Raw genomic sequence first — 18001 nt, forward strand, 5'->3', positions numbered from 1 at the left:
ATAATAGCAAGTATAATAAATCTGTAAAGTACAGGAATAATAATCCATTCATACAAATGAAGAAGCTGAGACTCAGTGAGGGTCAGTGACTTGCTCAAGGAAGCAGTAAGAAAGAACCTGGATTCAAATCTAGATATTTGTAGAAGTTATTGCTCTTTCTTCCACACCACATTTTCTGTGTTTCAAGATTTTTAGAAAGAGAAATTGAGTTCACTTGAGGTAAATCACAGCTTGTGAGTAAATTTCCTCAGTGATTATAGTTTGCCTAAAATTATATTTATTATGTATTTACACAGTTATGGTGTAATCATCTTATTAATTGTCCATGTCTGTCCTATTACTTGAGTGGTATGGTACTAAATTGTAAGGGCTGTAGGTTTTTTCTTTTCTTGGCCGCACTGCACAGCTTGCAGGATCTCAGTTTCCCGACCAGGAATTGAACCTAGGCCACGGCAGTTAAAGCCCAGAATCCTAACCAACAGGCCACCAGGGAACTTCCAGGCATTGAACACTAGGTAGACCAGGCCAAGAGCTAAGGGAAGGACTCAGCATTCTAAGCAGAGAGACAGACTTAAACAGGCAGGAGTGTGAGGGATCAGGAAAGGCTCTGAATTGCTGTTTGAGGGCTTCAAGCTTGAGCACTAAGGAGCCATCAAAGATTCTCAGGACCAACAGGTTGGACTTGAGTGATTGGGTGATTTGTGGTTTGTTTGTTTGGTTTTTAGTTTTTCTAGCTCTGTGCAATTTCTTTTCAGTTCTTGTTTAAAAGCATAGCGTAGGAAGTAGGATTTTGATTTAAAAATATAAATATGTGAGGCCTATATTAGGCTGGTAATAAATGTTTATATAACAAATGTTTATTAGGTGTCCAGCATTGTCATAAATATTAATATTATACTAGTATCTATTCCTAATATATGAAGGTAGATAAACCTGTAGGATAACAGACGACTATAGTAGCTTATTCTGTCCAGTGTGTATTTAAGCATCTTTGGTTCTGCAGCTATGTAAGGGTTTGTGTAGACTGGTGTAAAAATTGTAAGGATAATAGAAGTAATATAAATTTTGGGGTTTTTTACTCTAAAATAATCTTGAAGTAACTTTTAGTAAACTAGTTGACATAATTTAAACTTCAGAAAGCTTGCAAATACAAATTGTAGAAATAGCTTTTTTTTTTTCTTTTCTTTTGGCTGTGCAGCTTGTGGGATCTTTAGTTCCCCGACCAGGGATCGAACCCGGGGCCCTAGCATTGGAAGCACCGAGTCCTAACCACTGGACCACCAGGAAATTCCCTGAAATAGCTTTTCTCAGTAAAGCTCTTAATAGGATGAAAGATGCTCTTTGAGATAAATACAGGGATATTCTTTGTTAACTACCATAATGTCTGGAGTGGTATTTAAATTCCAGACTTTGCTATAACTCTTTGAAAGCCAGTTTTCTTTTTAAGTGTATAATTATATATTGTGGAAAAATCACAGGTTTTATGTATGTGTATTTTTATTTATACATGACTCATTCACATTTGTGATTATATTTATGTAGTTCTCTAATATTTTCAGTTTAATTTCGTTGGCCTGTGTTTTTTTCTCCTCTAAGAAAATAGAAAATCTGTCCTTTTAGCTTTTGGATTATTAAACCCCTCCTCCTTCTTTTCTTGAAAACTCCAAGTTACCAGCCATTTTCTCAAGTTTATGATGTTATTTTGCCTCCCTTGGGAAAAATCTTTTTACAGTTATCAAAATCTGAAAATAGTCCTGTGAAATAGAAATGGAGACTAGCTCCTTAAAATCCTAAGTAGTATGTGTGAATGTATAAAATAACCTAAGTAAATAAAAAGTACATCCACATTATAAATTTTCCCTGATTTCCTTTTAAAGATAAAATGTTTGTTGCCAAATTTTGTTTGTGCTTTTAATCTGCTGGGTCATCTGTGGAAAACTGTCCTCTTCTCTCCTAGGCCACAGACCTCCACCAGCACGAAGCGGACATCGTTGTGTGGCAGATAATACCAATCTATATGTGTTTGGAGGTTATAACCCAGATTATGATGAATCAGGAGGGCCAGATAATGAAGACTATCCTCTCTTCAGGGAGCTTTGGAGGTATCATTTTGCTACAGGAGTATGGCACCAGATGGGCACAGATGGCTACATGCCCCGAGAATTGGCATCTATGTCACGTGAGTGCCAGCAGTTCTAAACTTTTGACTTTATGAAATGTCTGAGAGGTCTGGCTCAGTGTCACATGTTTTCCTTGTTAATAATGTTTAATAATAATAAATCATAATAGTAATATGATTAAGCCCTGTTAATGGATAGACTCTTACTGTGATAACACTGTATCAATACTATAGCATGGTGATTCAGAATTAATTGTGAGCTGGATAGTCCTGAGTTTGAACTTAGCTGTATGTCATTTACTTGACAGATGATTTTTAGCTTCTAGTTCCTTACCTATAAAATGGAATTAATAATATCTCAGAGGGTTCAACATAAAGTATCATATATATGCTACGCAAAATGTAGTAGAAGATCAGCAAATGGGGTTTAAAGCTCTTGAGCAAAGTACTTCACACGTGGTATCTGTTTAATCCTCACAACATCTCTATGATGCCAACACTGGAATTATCGCCATTGTACAGATGAGGAAACTGAGGCTTTAGAGAGGCCCGAAGGGCAGTGGCTGTGAGTGCAGGCTCTGGAGCCAGACTGCCTGGGATTGAACCCTAGCTTGGCAAGGTTCTTTTTAGGAAACCTTCAACAAATTATTTAAACCTCTCACCACTTCTATTTTATCATCTATAAAAATGGAAAAGATAATAATGGTTTCTACCTCATAGGGTTGTTGGGAAGATTAATTTAGAGAGATTAAATAACTTTCCTGAGGTCACATGAGACTTTAAACCCAGCTCTCACGGGCACCAGAGCTCATGCTGTTGACTCTTACACTACATCAATTGAATAATTGGTTAAAAAAAAAAAAAGTCATTGAAATAATACAGTAGCAGTATTTTCAGAATATTTGCCATCAGAGAGAGAAAAAGTATATACAAGTGTGTGTGATGACACGAACAGAAAGTTACCAGCAGGATATTCGTGTTCTTTTTATCTGGTGGAGGATTAAGATGACAGAAACTATAATTTAAAATGTAGAGATCATTCCCCTGGCAAAAACCGAATGATCCTTTTATCCCTTCATCCTGAGTCCCACTGGGTCTTTGCTAAGGCAATGATGATCCTTCATTTTCTTTTGCTTTACTGTGTACTTGAACTGTGTTAAGCAGCAGCGGTGGATTGTAGTTCATATCATTCTGTATTGTTATATACAGTGTTTCATGAATTTCACAGTACATGTCACATATCAAACAGTGAGCTATGTGAAATAGTGTGAATTAGATCTTTTTCTGTAAAACTTTGTAGTAGTTATATGTCAGTGGTTTGAGCTATCTTCTGAAAGTATCAAAGCGGACATTTTTGAGTTTCTCAGATTTTCTGGGTTAATGTGGGAACACATTGCAGGTAGCCAGTACGAAAATGAAATTTGTGCTTCTCCTTTCCCAGTTGTGCTGCATGGAAACAACCTGTTGGTGTTTGGAGGAACAGGCATCCCATTTGGTGAGAGCAACGGCAATGACGTCCATGTCTGTAACGTGAAGTATAAGAGATGGGCTTTACTCAGCTGTCGGGGGAAGAAACCCAGTCGTATATATGGACAGGTACCAATCTATGGCCAGTCATTGTGGATGTATTTGTTCAGATTTTCTAGTTCCAGGAACAATGTCAGAATATTTATATTGCCACCAATTTTTTTTAATGGCGAATAAATTCTTTGTGGTTACTATTTGATTTTTCAGTTCTGATGTGAAATTGTAGTTTGTAAATCTGGTTGCTTGCCTTCTTCTTTCTTTTTTTTCCCCTTACTTTTTGTTTCTGATTAAGACCAATGATCTAGACCTGTATGGAGGTTTCTATAAATGTCAGGACCTCACCCACCCCCAATGAGAGATTTGGCTATTTATGGCCCAGGTCCTGTAGTCTTTAGAGTGTTATGATGCTTTGAAGAGCTTTCTAACCTAAGTAATAGAGTAGATGATCCCTGTACTTGGTTAAGAGACTTTTATACAGATCTGAGCTAAAACACAGATTATATAGAAATTAGTTTCCAGTTAGGTTCTAGTGCTTCAAACCTTAGGTTTGAAAAGTTATATCTAAAAAGGTAGGAAAGCAACTCACCATACTTCAGGGACCCTTTGAGAGTAATGGGCTAAGCTTAAAACAACCAAAGCTGTGGCTTCTTTCTTAACTAGCACTGGCTGGCACTGGTACTGATACATAGCTTCTGAACTATGTGTGAGGCACATACTGGATGACTGTATCCCACCACAGGAAGCATTTAAACTCTAAGAAATTACCATAACAATAGCAAAACTTACACTGAGAAGAGTCTGGTAGAAAATGTCAAGTTTTGGGGACTTCCAACTCTAGATTTCTTACTTAAGGGATTCTGGTGCCTTATTTTCATATTTGCTCCTTCTCCTTAAGGGCATTTTTCTTCAGACTGCTTAGAAAGTGAAGCAGCTTTCAGTGGAAATGCTCATGTCCATGATCTATAAATTCTTTGGTTGGCTAGGACCCCTAAGGATCATCTGACGCCCTTTGCCTATCTAGATAGAACTTTCTTTCCAGTTGAGCAAAGTTAACTTTTCTAAAAATAATCTCTGTTTCTCTAAAATCTTTAGTCCTTTTTAAGGGTCTGATTTTTAGACCCCCCAGGTTTTAAATAAAACCTGATTTGGGGATATCTAATAAGGTTACATTCTTCAATCAAGTGTTAACGAGGAAGTCTCGTTCACCTTTCCTCATTATCCAGGCCATGGCTATCATCAATGGCTCCCTTTATGTCTTTGGAGGGACAACTGGCTATATTTACAGCACAGACCTGCACAAATTAGATCTCAATACCAGAGAGTGGACACAACTGAAACCAAACAACCTATCCTGTGATCTACCAGAAGAGAGGTGAGATTCTAGGATTAAAGCATATTTATTCTTTCTTGCTAAGATTTTACTTTTTTTCAGAATATTGGGAGTATGGTTTGAAGAAGACCCTTTGACCTGGTTAAAATAGCTAACTGGCTATTAGATCCCAGTTCAGCATTAAAGAAGGGTCTTCTGGTGAGGGAATGGTATCTTCCTCTGAATTAAAGAATTTTTTTCCTATTATTTCCTCTGTACTTCAGTTTTCCTGCATTAGGAAAATAGTGAAACCAATGATAACAATTGTAACTAAATTTCATATTACAGGCAAAATAATTACATTCTAGTTACTTTTTGATTTCCCTTCTTAACTTGCATATTAGGATTCTTTGGCTCATTTGCTCACAACTGTATCCCCAGTAAGAACACAGTGCCTTGCCCCATAGTGGTACTCAGTGAGTGTTGGTTGGATGGATGGAAGAAAGGAAGGGAAGGTCATTATTTTAAGTGCTCTGTTAAACACTCAAACATCACGTGATTCTCTTTAGTTGCCTTCTAGTAGCAGTCGTAGATCTTTCACTTTTTTTTTTTTCCTAGTAGCAGTTGCCTCTTCTTAGAATTAAACTCACTGGAAAACTTAAAGAGGTTTTTTTGCCCTCTAGTTTAAAAGCAAAGACAGTAAATAATTTTTTATTCACTGTTTAGACTATTATGTCTTTGTTGCCTTTAAGAAAATGACATATGGGTGCCAAGGAAGACTTATTTCTATTGTAATATCTTAGTGGGCTGATTATTGCAGAACTACCATGAGAGGACTTGGGAGATGGCTTGGTATGGGGAGCAATTTTGATGTAATTTATTTTATCAGCACCAGGGCCTCCAGGGAAAGGAGGAAATAGATTAAGTTTTCAAAGCATTTTCACATGGTTGCCTTCTTTGAATCATTTTATGGACATACTATAACTTGTTTCAGCTTTTAGCTAGACTGCTTGGATAAAAGTTCTGGTAGGTGTTTCACATTATATTCACAGTTTTATGTAGCATAATTTTTCTGGTATTTTTTTTTTTTTTCACACACACACACTGTATTTTATTTTTACAAGAGATAAATAGACTGACACCAAGCATTGTACATGGATGACCACAACAAAAGCAACAATGATTGCAATTACCAAACATGAAACACACTCATACTATGTCATAATATTGACATTCAGTCCAGTAATCCTCCACTGTAACAGCTCCTTTACTTTGCAGTGAAAATTGATTTGTATATTCTTTGCCTCTGAGTCCTTGTGGGTTTTTTTTTTTTTTAAATTCAGACAGAAAGTCACAAAAATTATACTCATCCTCATCAGTTCACTCAGTCCCATGTAATTAATTTTTTTTTTTTCATCTTGATCTTTTGTTAGCACTTTTATGAGTTCATCAGTTTTTCATTAGAGTTCTGAAAATGCTTATTCATTCAGTTCAGCAGTACAGTCAGTTACCAGAAACCTGTACTTGTCAGAGTCTTTTCCATGAATTTTTTGAAGATGAAGATTTTTGTATCTGTTAAATAAGTGTCTTAATTTGAAAGCCCATAGTCTAAGCTTTCTAATTAAATGTAGGCAGATCATTTTTTAAAACTGTAATAATTTCCCCCCTTATACAAAGTTATCACAAAAAGATTATAGAAAATCTAGAAAATACCAATAAGCAAAATAAAGAAAATAAAAAGCAAAATCTAAACTCAGGGATAACCAGGGTTGACATTTTGCATGTATCCTTATAGTCATTTTCTTTGCATATTTGTATATCTATAAATTCTTAGTAGGATTATAGCCTATCTGCTCTTATATAACTGATTTGTTTTTTCAGTTAATGACATGAAAAGAAGTTCTCAGTATATTAACCATCCTCTGTTCCTACATTCTTATTGGTTGCATGCTAATCCATTTTTTATATATTGTATAATTTATTTAACCAATTCACTATTATTAAACATTTGGGTTATTTCCAATAATTTATTATTATAAATAATGATGCAATAAAAAGTCTTGCAGCCAAATCTTAGGTAGATCATTTTTCCCATAATTATAAATGTATTTTATTGTATATTTTCAGATACAGACATGAAATTGCACATGATGGGCAGAGGATTTATATCTTGGGAGGTGGTACTTCTTGGACAGCTTATTCCTTAAACAAGGTATATTAAAAAAGAGAGAGGAAGAAGGCTAGAGAGAGGCATGTGTTATACTAAGCATAATAAGTAACAATTCTGTTACTGTAGATATTGTAATTTTCAAGCAGTTTCTTCATCCACACCTATTTTGTGTTAGATGCTCTTTATGATATAAGGTTGAACTCTGTGCCCCTGATATGCTTTCCAGCTGACAGTTGCATAATCACACACTGAAAATACTTTATTAGAATTATCCCTTTATGCTAGATGAGAAAAGACATTAAAAGAAAGATACAGTAGCTTAAATGGAGCAACTAATTAGATTTGGAACCAGGATTCTCAGAATGTCACATCCCTCTCATTGTCAGTGCTGTGTATCTAAAAAGAACAGGCACGTTTAGGACTGCACATCGCTAACTTTAGAAAGCTGAGTTCTGAAGGGCTTTTATTCATCCGTCTCTGTGGCATTTCTAAATCCATTTCCCGGGGGAAATCTGTAGGCCTCAGAGCTCCTGATTTGGAACCTTAATGGTCTTTTTCAAGTTTTGTCAAAACTGCAGTTCCGTGTTTTCTTACCAACACTTGCTTTTTTCTGTTATAAAAATGATACATGTTCATTGTAGAAAATGTGCAAGTTGCAGAATTCCACCTTTTTTCTTCACTCTTTTCTATGATTTAAAAATAATAAAATTATGTATGTGCTTAATTTTCAATTGCTTCATTTAATGTTTTGCCGTATATTAGAATTAGGAAAGATCAGAGAATAGCAAAGGAAAAGAAGGCTTTTCAACCAAGAATATGTTTGTACAGGCTGTTTTGAAAAATCCAGTTTTCAGGCTAGCTAAAATTTTTTGTGTATCCTCTTTTTTTTTTTCTCTCCAAGATTCATGCATATAACCTTGAAACGAATGCATGGGAGGAAATTGCAACAAAACCCCATGAAAAAATAGGTAAATTTAAAATACTGATTCATTTATCTTTAATAAATGTATTTTATAGTTTTACTTGTTCTGAAAGAGAAAAAGTAATTTTATTGCATTATATGAGAAGAAAAATATCTGTTGAATTGGTATTAGAAATTACTTGTGGGACTTCCCTGGCGATCCAGTGGTTAAGACTCCAAGCTTCCACTGCAGGGGACACGGGTTCGATCCCTGGTCTGGGAACTAGGATCCCACATGCCGTGCGGCGTGGCCAAAAAGAAAAGAAAAGAAATTACTTGTATTCCTTAGCCCAATTATTATTCTTCCTCAGCAACTAAGCAGAGACTTTTATTTTTTTTATTTCATTTTTTAAAAATTTATTTATTTATTTATTTATTTATCTTTGGCTGCATTGGGTCTTCGTTGCTGGGCGCAGGCTTTCTCTAGTTGCAGCGAGCCGGGGCTACTCTTCGTTGCGGTGTGCAGACTTCTCATTGCAGTGGCTTCTCTTGTTGCGGAGCACAGGCTCTAGGCACGTGGGCTCAGAAGTTGTGGCTCGCGGGTTCTAGAGCGCAGGCTCAGTAGTTGTGACGCACAGGCTTAGTTGCTCCTTGGCATGTGGGATCTTCTCGGACCAGGGCTTGAACCCGTGTCCCCTGCATTGGCAGGCGGATTCTTAACCACTGCACCGCCAGTGAAGCCCATGAGCATAGACTTTTAATGGGGATTGGTGAATTCTGTGGAAGAGGGGAAATCTGGGTAGGATAAAAGTAGGCACTTAAATGAAGATCTACCTGTCTCTTTGTGGGTAAAAGGGCTTGGGAAAGCCACTAGTAACCCCTGCCTACTGCCACCTCATTTTGTTTTCCTGACACCTTAACGTTATATCATTATGATGAAACTTACGATGGATTTATTCTAGTGTGAAATAAGGCAGGATTGGAAGGACTAGTCAATGTTTGCTTTAATGCGACAAAGGGATTGTTTTAAGCAAGTTATTCATAGTATGTCTTTTGCTGTGTCGGATCACCATTATTCCCAGTCTTTCTGTGAATAATGGAATTTCTGTATTTATGTGTTTGGCAGGTTTTCCTGCAGCCCGAAGATGTCACAGTTGTGTTCAGATAAAAAATGGTAAGGATTTCAAATAACAGGCTGGTTCCATTTTTGTAATTGTACATACTGAGATTATTTTATTTCTTAATGATAACTCTTTAAAAGAGGCATAACTTTGGGGAGAGTCTATTTCTTTTAGTTTATACTTAAAGGGAAATCCATAAAGTTCTGCATCTCTCAGCAGTTTTCATAAAGTAAACTAATGTGTTGTTTGGGTTCCCTCAGTTATCACAGAACTCAAAAATAAGTGATAAATAAGCTTCTACTCTACCACCTAATCGTTCGGCACCCCACCTCAACAGATGTCTCTGGTTTTGGTGGGTAACACTAATAATCCTGACATACAGTAGAGACCTTGGTAGACATTGTATTAAAATTGTAATAGCTCCTTCAGAGTGTAATTTCATAAAGTTTATTCTCTTCTCTATCTGATGCCAGATAGAACTCTTAGCTCATTCTTTGGCCATATTACAGCACAAGCATTGTATGGCTTCAGAAAGCAGCTGCAGCTACTTTATCTGAGTGTAATAAATGACTCCTCTTTGGAAAACCGTCCTGTCTTTTAATTTACAGCTTATTTTATAGTTGGATATACCACCTTAAATTTTTGGAGGGGAGGAAGGTGTGTGTAAATGAGTTTGATAGCCTGTATCCTTTCAGCAGCTTAGTTCAGATTTTACTAGGATTATGCTGCCATCTCTAGTACAGAGGCGCTTTTTATTTTGCTTCTGCTCTTTGGACAAGATTTATAGATAGTGGCGTTGTTCAGCTTTCCCTCTCTAAGAACGGAGCCATACTTTTTTTAAATCCTAGCCAGAAAAGTTTCCAGTGTATTTTATAGTTTAATTGTATTGACTTAAACTTGATCTAGATCTGAGTTAAGACATGTATTCGTTTGGTTCTTTGAGTCCAGGCACTATACAAATGGAATTCAGCTATAGTTGTGGGCATTTAGCTTGAAGGTTCACATAGCCTTTGTTACATGTTGTCTACTTAGTTATAACTAACTGATTTTATAAAAACAAAAAGAACAACAAGAACAATAATTTAAAAACCTTTGATTTTGGGAAGGTTTTGTTCCTGACGTAAATAACTGGTACAGATCAAATGGGACTTCAAACTGTCCTCTTTGGGCTGAAGAAAGCTTGGAAAAACCTCTTTTGTGCCCCCAAACTGAACATTGCAGGTTAATTGTCTAAGTAGAGAATGTTTGTCTCTATGGGCAGAAAAATGTCTATCCTTTTCAGGATGTTATTTAAAAGAAGAGTTTGCAACCTGGTGGCCTGCAGATGTGTTCTGTTTGGCTCATGTGTGTATTACAGTTTTTGAATTAGTGGCCAATACTTAAAAATCAAAATGTTTCACTTTTCAAAAAACCTGGATTTCCAGCGTCTTTTAAAAAATTGGAAGATCTGGCAATTGCTGACCCTAAGTCCTACATGGCATTGATGAGCTGGAGCTGCATTGCCATCTTCCTCATTAGAGCATGTGCACTCCTGTTTGTTCCCTGGACCTATTTGTTTATTTTCCCTGAACCTTCTTGCTCATTCACTTCCTATGCCTGGCACTGTAGGTATTTGAATTTGAGAACCTAGACATGAAGCTTCCTCAGAGGCTTGCATCCTTAGCCCTAGCAAAGATCCCAACATAGTGTCCGAACTCTAGTGAGGGACAGGACAGCAGCATGAGCGGCCCGCCAGCTGGAGTCCTTTATGGTATGGGGACTAAACTGCTCCCGTGTCATCTAGCCGTGAGAGCTACTACAGGACATGCTGTCGCTGTGACCCTTTTCCTTTGTGTGATTTTGGCTTTCTCTTTTCCTGATAGATGTGTTTATTTGCGGGGGCTATAATGGAGAAGTGATCCTGGGAGATATCTGGAAGCTGAATCTGCAGACTTTTCAATGGGTAAAGCTCCCAGCTACCATGCCAGAGCCAGTTTATTTTCACTGTGCAGCTGTTACACCAGTAAGCTTTCATTTTCGTATCTTTTTTATGTAGTTGCAGATGATAAGGAGATATTTTTAGAGATATAGCAAGAAAAAAAAATTCTGATATTAACAAAGCTTGGATTAAGAATGTGTTTTTAAAAACTTTTCTTCCAGAGCTAGCTCTTCCTCTGAGAAAAGGGGAGAAAAACCATCACATACAAGCTTAAAAGAGCAACATAAATGTAAAAGAAATGCTACATGTGGCATTCAGGCCCTGACAGTGATATCAAAGGTGTTTCCTGGGAGGACAGAATAGTTTTACCCCCAAGATGTCATGTTATTGAAGATTCTACTAGTTTCTTGAATGCAAAGACCTTTATTTTCACCTTGTACCCTAGTACTGGGCACAGTGGATACCTAATATAGTCTTAGTTTACCGTTGTTGGAGTTGTTGTTGAAGTAAAACCAGCCTCCTGCTTTTCCCTTAGTAACTCATTCAGTATCTAAGCCTTTCTTGATCTCTGCACTGTGTTGGGATCAGTGAGAAACTTTTCTGTTTCCTGTCGTCTAATTCAGCCTACTGTGAACTTTTTGGCTGAATCTTCAGCGTAAGTACCTGTTTCTCTCCCATGTGAATTTATCCTCTTTTGACTGCCATTTGTTCATAGGCTGGTTGCATGTACATTCATGGAGGAGTGGTGAACATCCACGAAAATAAACGGACTGGGTCGTTGTTTAAGATCTGGCTGGTGGTTCCTAGCCTGCTGGAACTGGCGTGGGAGAAGCTGCTTGCGGCCTTCCCCAACCTAGCAAACCTCTCCCGGACACAGCTTCTGCACCTTGGACTCACACAGGGACTCATCGAGCGCTTGAAATGAGGATTTCTGGACTGTTCATTGATACTGGAAATGTTAATTTAAAGAGACTCCTTTATTTATGGGCAGTGTAGAATGTGCTACAGAGAGGATTGGTTACCCTGATCAAGGCCTTATTCAGAAAATACATCAGATGCCTTTCTGTAAATTGTTTTAAGTTTATGGAATCTCACTTTCCCTCGTGCTTTTTTCTTTGCTTCTCTCCCTTCTGCCCCAGTACACACACACATACTCACATACTCCCTCTTCCTTGATGGAGTTGAGGGAAAGTCTGAAAGTACCTTAATAATGTTATGAATCAAGATAAGATAAAGAAAATTTTAAAGGAACTCTAAACATATGACCCTGTCAGGCAGTGCTCTATAAATTAAAGCAACATCATCAATAGAAACAAAAATTAAATTAAAAAAATTAAATCCAGCAACAACAACAAGAAGTTTTGGGGATAGAACAAGAAGGCTAACCTTGAGACTCTTGCAGATTATAGGGAAAGCTAGATGTTTAACTTCCTGTTTTCAAAGGTACATCTAATTGAGCAGCTGGATCTAATGGCAGCAGTGGTTGATGTCTTGCTGCCTAGGTGCCCAAACCGATCCTTTGACTTTAGAGAAAAGTTCAGCAGCTCAGCAGTTCTTGATTAGTGATTTCTTTTCTCATCCTTATGGTGCCAGCAGTGGTTAGAGTTGACTTGTCTAAAGACTTTATTGTGTGTTATAGTTGTGCTGTTTGTTGTTGCTCTTAGAAATTATGGCACCAAGAACATTTCAAATCAAGAAATTTATGGTGGTCAAAGTTCTTCGTTCTGGGCAGTTTTGAAATTCTCCTATGCTTATTAATGGTTTCAAGTATCTTTTTGACTTCATTGTGGGGGATTGCAGACCCTAAGTGTGTGGCATAAATGCTGTGGGACATAAATGTAAGTTCATGAGAGGCCGGAGTAGAGCAGGGCAGGGAGGGCTTCTGCTCTGGGCTGTGAGCTTTGACTGTCATATTGGCCATTTCCTTTCAGAACTGTTTCTTTTTTTTTTTTTTTCTTTATTGGAGTATAATTGCTTTACAATGGTGTGTTAGTTTCTGCTTTATAACAAAGTGAATCCGTTATACATATACATATGTTCCCATATCTCTTCCAGAACTGTTTCTTTTCTCACTCTGGGCCATGCACCTACTGTATTCTCAGGCAATGGGTTTTATCTCTAGAAAGCCAGTTGGCCCTTGATTTTTCTCTTAGCTTTTTGCCTCATTTTCTGTCTGCTTTAATGTGCATGGTGCTGTGAGTAATTGCCTAGTAACTGGATAAAAGGTCTTGGGGAAAAGCCACAGGTCATTCTTCCTGAAGGACTAAGTATCATTTTTAAAACTAGCATGAGGAAGCATTTCTAAAAAAGAAATGACCTAAATTTTTACTTGCTTTGCCATCAGGCTACTAGAGTGGTCACTGAGACATGAGCAGTTGGAAGTACTTCGGTGTATGAAAGGTGCTAAAGGTGTGCAAGAGGGCACAGTGCTGATCATTCCGTTGGTTACGTCATAACAGGAGACTCAGAGGGGAGACTAGGGACATGTTTTTGCTTTAAGTGCCTCTTTTTCGCTTAGCTTTTAAAATTATTCTTCTTCTTCCTTCGTCCCAGAAGGGAATCTCTTAGGCTCATGTGTGGATTTAAAATCACCTTTGACTTACGGCTAAAAAGTTACCATCTAGTGTTCAGTTCTGGGGAAGAGAAAAATGTGGCCTCTAGACTTGGACTCCTAACCTCCAGGCCTTATTATAACCTCCCATCCATGTGGGGTTGAGTTCATAGAGCCTGTGTTCTGCAAGGTCTCGTAACAACCTTTCATCTGTGAGTTTGGGTCCTTTTGGGGGAGTTAGGGGGTAGGAGGGAGGCAGGGAAAGGAGCAACTACTCCAGAGGCCCCATCCCCCTCTTGCCATGACCAGTCTGGCCTTTAACTTCTTACCACCCACTGCTAGGCTTGTTCCAGTGAGGAGCTCTCTCCAGAGCAGGTCAGTCTGAGCAGCTCCATTAGTTCAAAACAAAGCTTTGCTGCATGACTCCAATCTAGTCTCTGGATGTTTGGGCAGAAACTATCCATAATTAAACAAGTCACACTACCCAGGGTGGCAAAAGGATCTTTGTCCTGGATTTTTTTTTTTTTTTTTAACATCTTTATTGGAGTATAATTGCTTTACAATGGTGTGTTAGTTTCTGCTTTATAACAAAGTGAATCAGCTATACATATACATATATCCCTATATCTCCTCCCTATTGTGTCTTCCTCCCTCTCACCCTCCCTATCCCACCCCTCTAGGTGGTCACAAAGCACCAAGCTGATCTCCCTGTGCTACGCGGCTGCTTCCCACTAGATATCTATTTTACGTTTGGTAGTGCATATATGTCCATGCCACTCTCACTTTGTCACAGCTTCCCCTTCCCCCTCCCCATATCCTCAAGTCCATTCTCTAGTAGGTCTGTGTCTTTATTCCCATCTTACCCCTAGGTTCTTCATGACCTTTTTTTTTTTTTCTTAGATTCCATATATATGTGTTAGCATACGGTATTTGTTTTTCTCTTTCTGACTTACTTCACTCTGTATGACAGACTCTAGGTCCATCCACCTCACTACAAATAACTCAATTTTCGTTTCTTTTTATGGCTGAGTAATATTCCATTGTATATATGTGCCACATCTTCTTTATCCATTCATCTGTTGATGGACACTTAGGTTGCTTCCGTGTCCCAGCAATCCCACTACTGGGCATATACCCTGAGAAAACCATAATTCAAAAAGAGTCATGCACCAAAATGTTCATTGCAGCTCTATTTACAATGTCCTGGATTTATAGGGACCAAAGACTGAATGCTCAGCCTCTGTGCTTATCCTTCCATAGTCCTTGGGATATAAGCAGGTCTCTAGTTCTGTGACACCAGAGAGCTGAAAGAGCGACTGGTTCAATCCACACTTGCTAGCATCCTTTTTAAAACCTTCTGAAGGCGGTCTTCTTTGAGGTAGACTTTGGAGGCCTGACATCCAAGACCTTGTGTGTGACGTTTTCATAAAAGTACATATCTTTGGTCTAAAGTGTCTTCTTTTAATATAACACTAGTGAAAATGATGTAGTATGATCGGTTCTGAGTGCTATAGAACCACACATGTGCACGTGTTCTGAATGCCAAATGAGACTGTGTGTGTGATGACTTAAATGTAGATGACTAGAATTTTATATAGGGAGTCACCAGGCATTTTAGTATATCCAAAACCAGCACTCTGAATTCCTGACACTGTTACTTGATTTAGGAAAGTTTATGCCTGCTGCTTCTCTGCCTCTTTGAGGTACTCCCAGCTATCTTACTGCAGTCCTGTAAGTTTAAGTGCAATATATAGAAACACATATGGATATATACAGATTATATATAAGGTGTGACTATAAAGCAGGTAGACTACTATTTTGTATCTGTCTTGGGGAAGCCAGCTCATTACTTTAGAGTCAAATTATACCGAAAATTTGAGATGTGATTGGCTGGCTTAGGCCAACTCTTGGTAAAGCTGGACTTTCAAGTCCAGTGTTTCCTTACTCCAACTCAGAGACTTGTTGTTTCTTGGGTTTGTTAGAATTGAGACTTTTCCCCAGTCATCTTTGTACTATCTCATGTTTGCGTATCTTCTTACATTTCTTTGCCTAGGAACAAGGAAGTCTACCTGTAAGGAGTTTTCTAAATGGAGAATTAAAACCTAATATTTAATACTATGAGTTCTCCCATGTATATACTAATTTATCTGTGAAAGTAATACTTTATTAAATGAAGAAAATGATGCTTTCTTCATTTAATAAGGTATTTTCCATATTCTGGAAAATCTATAAACCAATATAGAATAGATTGAAATTTTAACTGTTCAGGGGCCAAACTGAAACCCTCTCTACTGGCAGATCTTCTTTTTTCAGGGCCCTGGTGACATGATGTAAAAATTTGCTCTAAGCTATTCATGTCCATTACATAGCTAGATTTAAAAATATAATAATAAACATTAACATTTCTAAGCAAAAGGTATATTAACAGTGATCTTTCATTACCCAGAGTAAAGCACAGATAATTGAAATCCATAGATAATCAGTGTTTCAACTTTTCTATCAAACAATTGATTGATTTATAGTTCTTCCTTCTCCCTACCCTTTCCCACAAGCACCTCCTTTTCAATGGAGTGGGGCTAATGTGTAGTTAGAAATTGAAAAGCAGGAATCACAGAGGGGCTAGAAACCAGCAAACATATAAGCAGCCCAGTTAGCTGTAGGTGGTCAACCTGATGATGACAGCGGTTAATGGTGAGTTTAGATGTCACTCTTCACTCTTCTGCTTTGGCATAGTCTCCTGCCCTGAGTTCTAGGCTGTCTCTCCTATAACCACCAAAGAACTCTTAGCACATATTGGAAGAAAAAAGCTGTGTATGATGCAGAGGAAATCCCATCATTTGAATACATTTCTTTGGATCTTTGCAAATACTTGCTTTTCCACTATTCTTGAAGGAGCCTCAACCTTTCCTACAACCCATATAGCTTGGCTTGTAGGAGAGGTTGAATTATCCTCTAAGACTACATTGGTCTTAATTCTGTAAAACCAGTTTGTTTTTATGTGGTCTTAAAGATGTTTAGAAGGTGGCATAGGTTACTGAATTGTCCACCTGCCAGCACTCTGATATAGCACAAAAAGTCAATTTCCTCATTCTTCATTGTTCTAGCATTGAGCTCCAGGATGGATGAGGGTTTATGGTCCTATGATCATAAGCTTCCAAAACTGGTCACCATTTGCTTAAATTGCTTAGGTTCCCCAAATGCCTCGGGGCTCTAGGAGCATTGGCAGGGCCTGAGGTAGGCTTGGTAGAGTTCTGTAACCTCTGTGTGCATCGCCACCAGATCATGCCCAGCAGTGGCGTTTCCCTTCTAAGGTCGTTAGATTTGGTGGAAAGCGACCTCTTCCCTCATCTGGTGTTACGGAAAGAAGTTTTGAGTTGTGCTTCAAAAGTGGTACTATCTTTTTAACATAATTTTCATGTTTTTATCTTTTATTTTTTTCACTTTTTAGAAGTTTTTAAAAGGCCCTGCTTAGTCACTGTACAGGGTGAGTCAGAGGCAGTTTCACCAAGCTGTAGTAATTGCTGTTTTACTAGTTGCACATTTAGAATACAAAGGAGGCATCAGAAACACACTTTCTCTAAAGCCACTTCCTTGTACACAGAGTCTGAGCAGGGACAGCGCCAGGCATCTCCCTGTAAAGGCACCTGCCAATGAGGATCTTTCTGGAAGAACTAGGCAAGAAAGGGAAGCCTCACTCACATGCAGTCTCTGAGGCGAGCCTGGGCTTGGCTCTTGGTACAGGGTATGCTTAGGCCACACACGATGCTTGCCTTACTTTAAAGCTGTTTGCCACAGTCCTGTTAAATAGTGTGGAAGTCCTTTTGCAGTCTGGTGTGCATGCCATATGATCAGGACAGCTTTTCCCACCTTACCTGGTTTCCTACAAGCAGGTAGGAAATATAGTGAATTTACCCTAAAATGTCCAATCTGTATTTATGTATCTTGTCAGTGTTTTGCTGTTGGTTTTCTAAAACAATCTGATCAATAAATCTTATCCAGATCTGTTTGGTTCAAGGCCACCTTGATTGTCTGACAGTAATTTGTGTATGTGAGCTCACCTATATGACCCAAGCATCAGTCCAGCCTACCTCCACCACTCCCTTTACCACCCCACAGGGTCCAGTTTTCTCTCTGTGTCGTCTAACTTTCACAGCCACCCACTGTGGGTGCCTTCTCTCTGCTCCCCCTCTGGAACTCCTGGACACACGTAGTCCACTCAATGCAACGCGGCTCCCTCCAGGACATCAGCAAGGGGTAACTGTGGGGCAAGGCATACTCCCTTTTACTGCCCCCTCCCATATATTCCGCAAACCACCTCCACACAAGTTTATATGGATGTATCAAGACTTCTGAAGGGTTGGAGGAGCTACAGGGAATTCAGAGGA

At 38.4% G+C, this 18001-nt stretch overlaps 1 protein-coding gene across 3 annotated transcripts in view; it reads left to right on the forward strand.

Moving 5' to 3' along the window:
- KLHDC10 (kelch domain containing 10) overlaps positions 1-17635 on the forward strand; it is a 58112-nt gene extending 40477 nt beyond the window's left edge. For all 3 annotated transcript variants that reach the window (XM_068549450.1, XM_068549451.1, XM_068549452.1), the window contains 8 exons: positions 1958-2179; positions 3561-3715; positions 4870-5018; positions 7083-7167; positions 8027-8093; positions 9153-9200; positions 11010-11149; positions 11781-17635. In XM_068549450.1, coding sequence (XP_068405551.1) covers positions 1958-2179; positions 3561-3715; positions 4870-5018; positions 7083-7167; positions 8027-8093; positions 9153-9200; positions 11010-11149; positions 11781-11990 — 1076 coding nt within the window. In that variant the 3' untranslated portion in view covers positions 11991-17635. The remainder of the gene's footprint in view (positions 1-1957; positions 2180-3560; positions 3716-4869; positions 5019-7082; positions 7168-8026; positions 8094-9152; positions 9201-11009; positions 11150-11780) is intronic.
- Positions 17636-18001: the final 366 nt, after the last annotated feature.

Source organism: Eschrichtius robustus, chromosome 8 (assembly GCF_028021215.1).
Source record: "Eschrichtius robustus isolate mEscRob2 chromosome 8, mEscRob2.pri, whole genome shotgun sequence".
NCBI lineage: Eukaryota > Metazoa > Chordata > Mammalia > Artiodactyla > Eschrichtiidae > Eschrichtius > Eschrichtius robustus.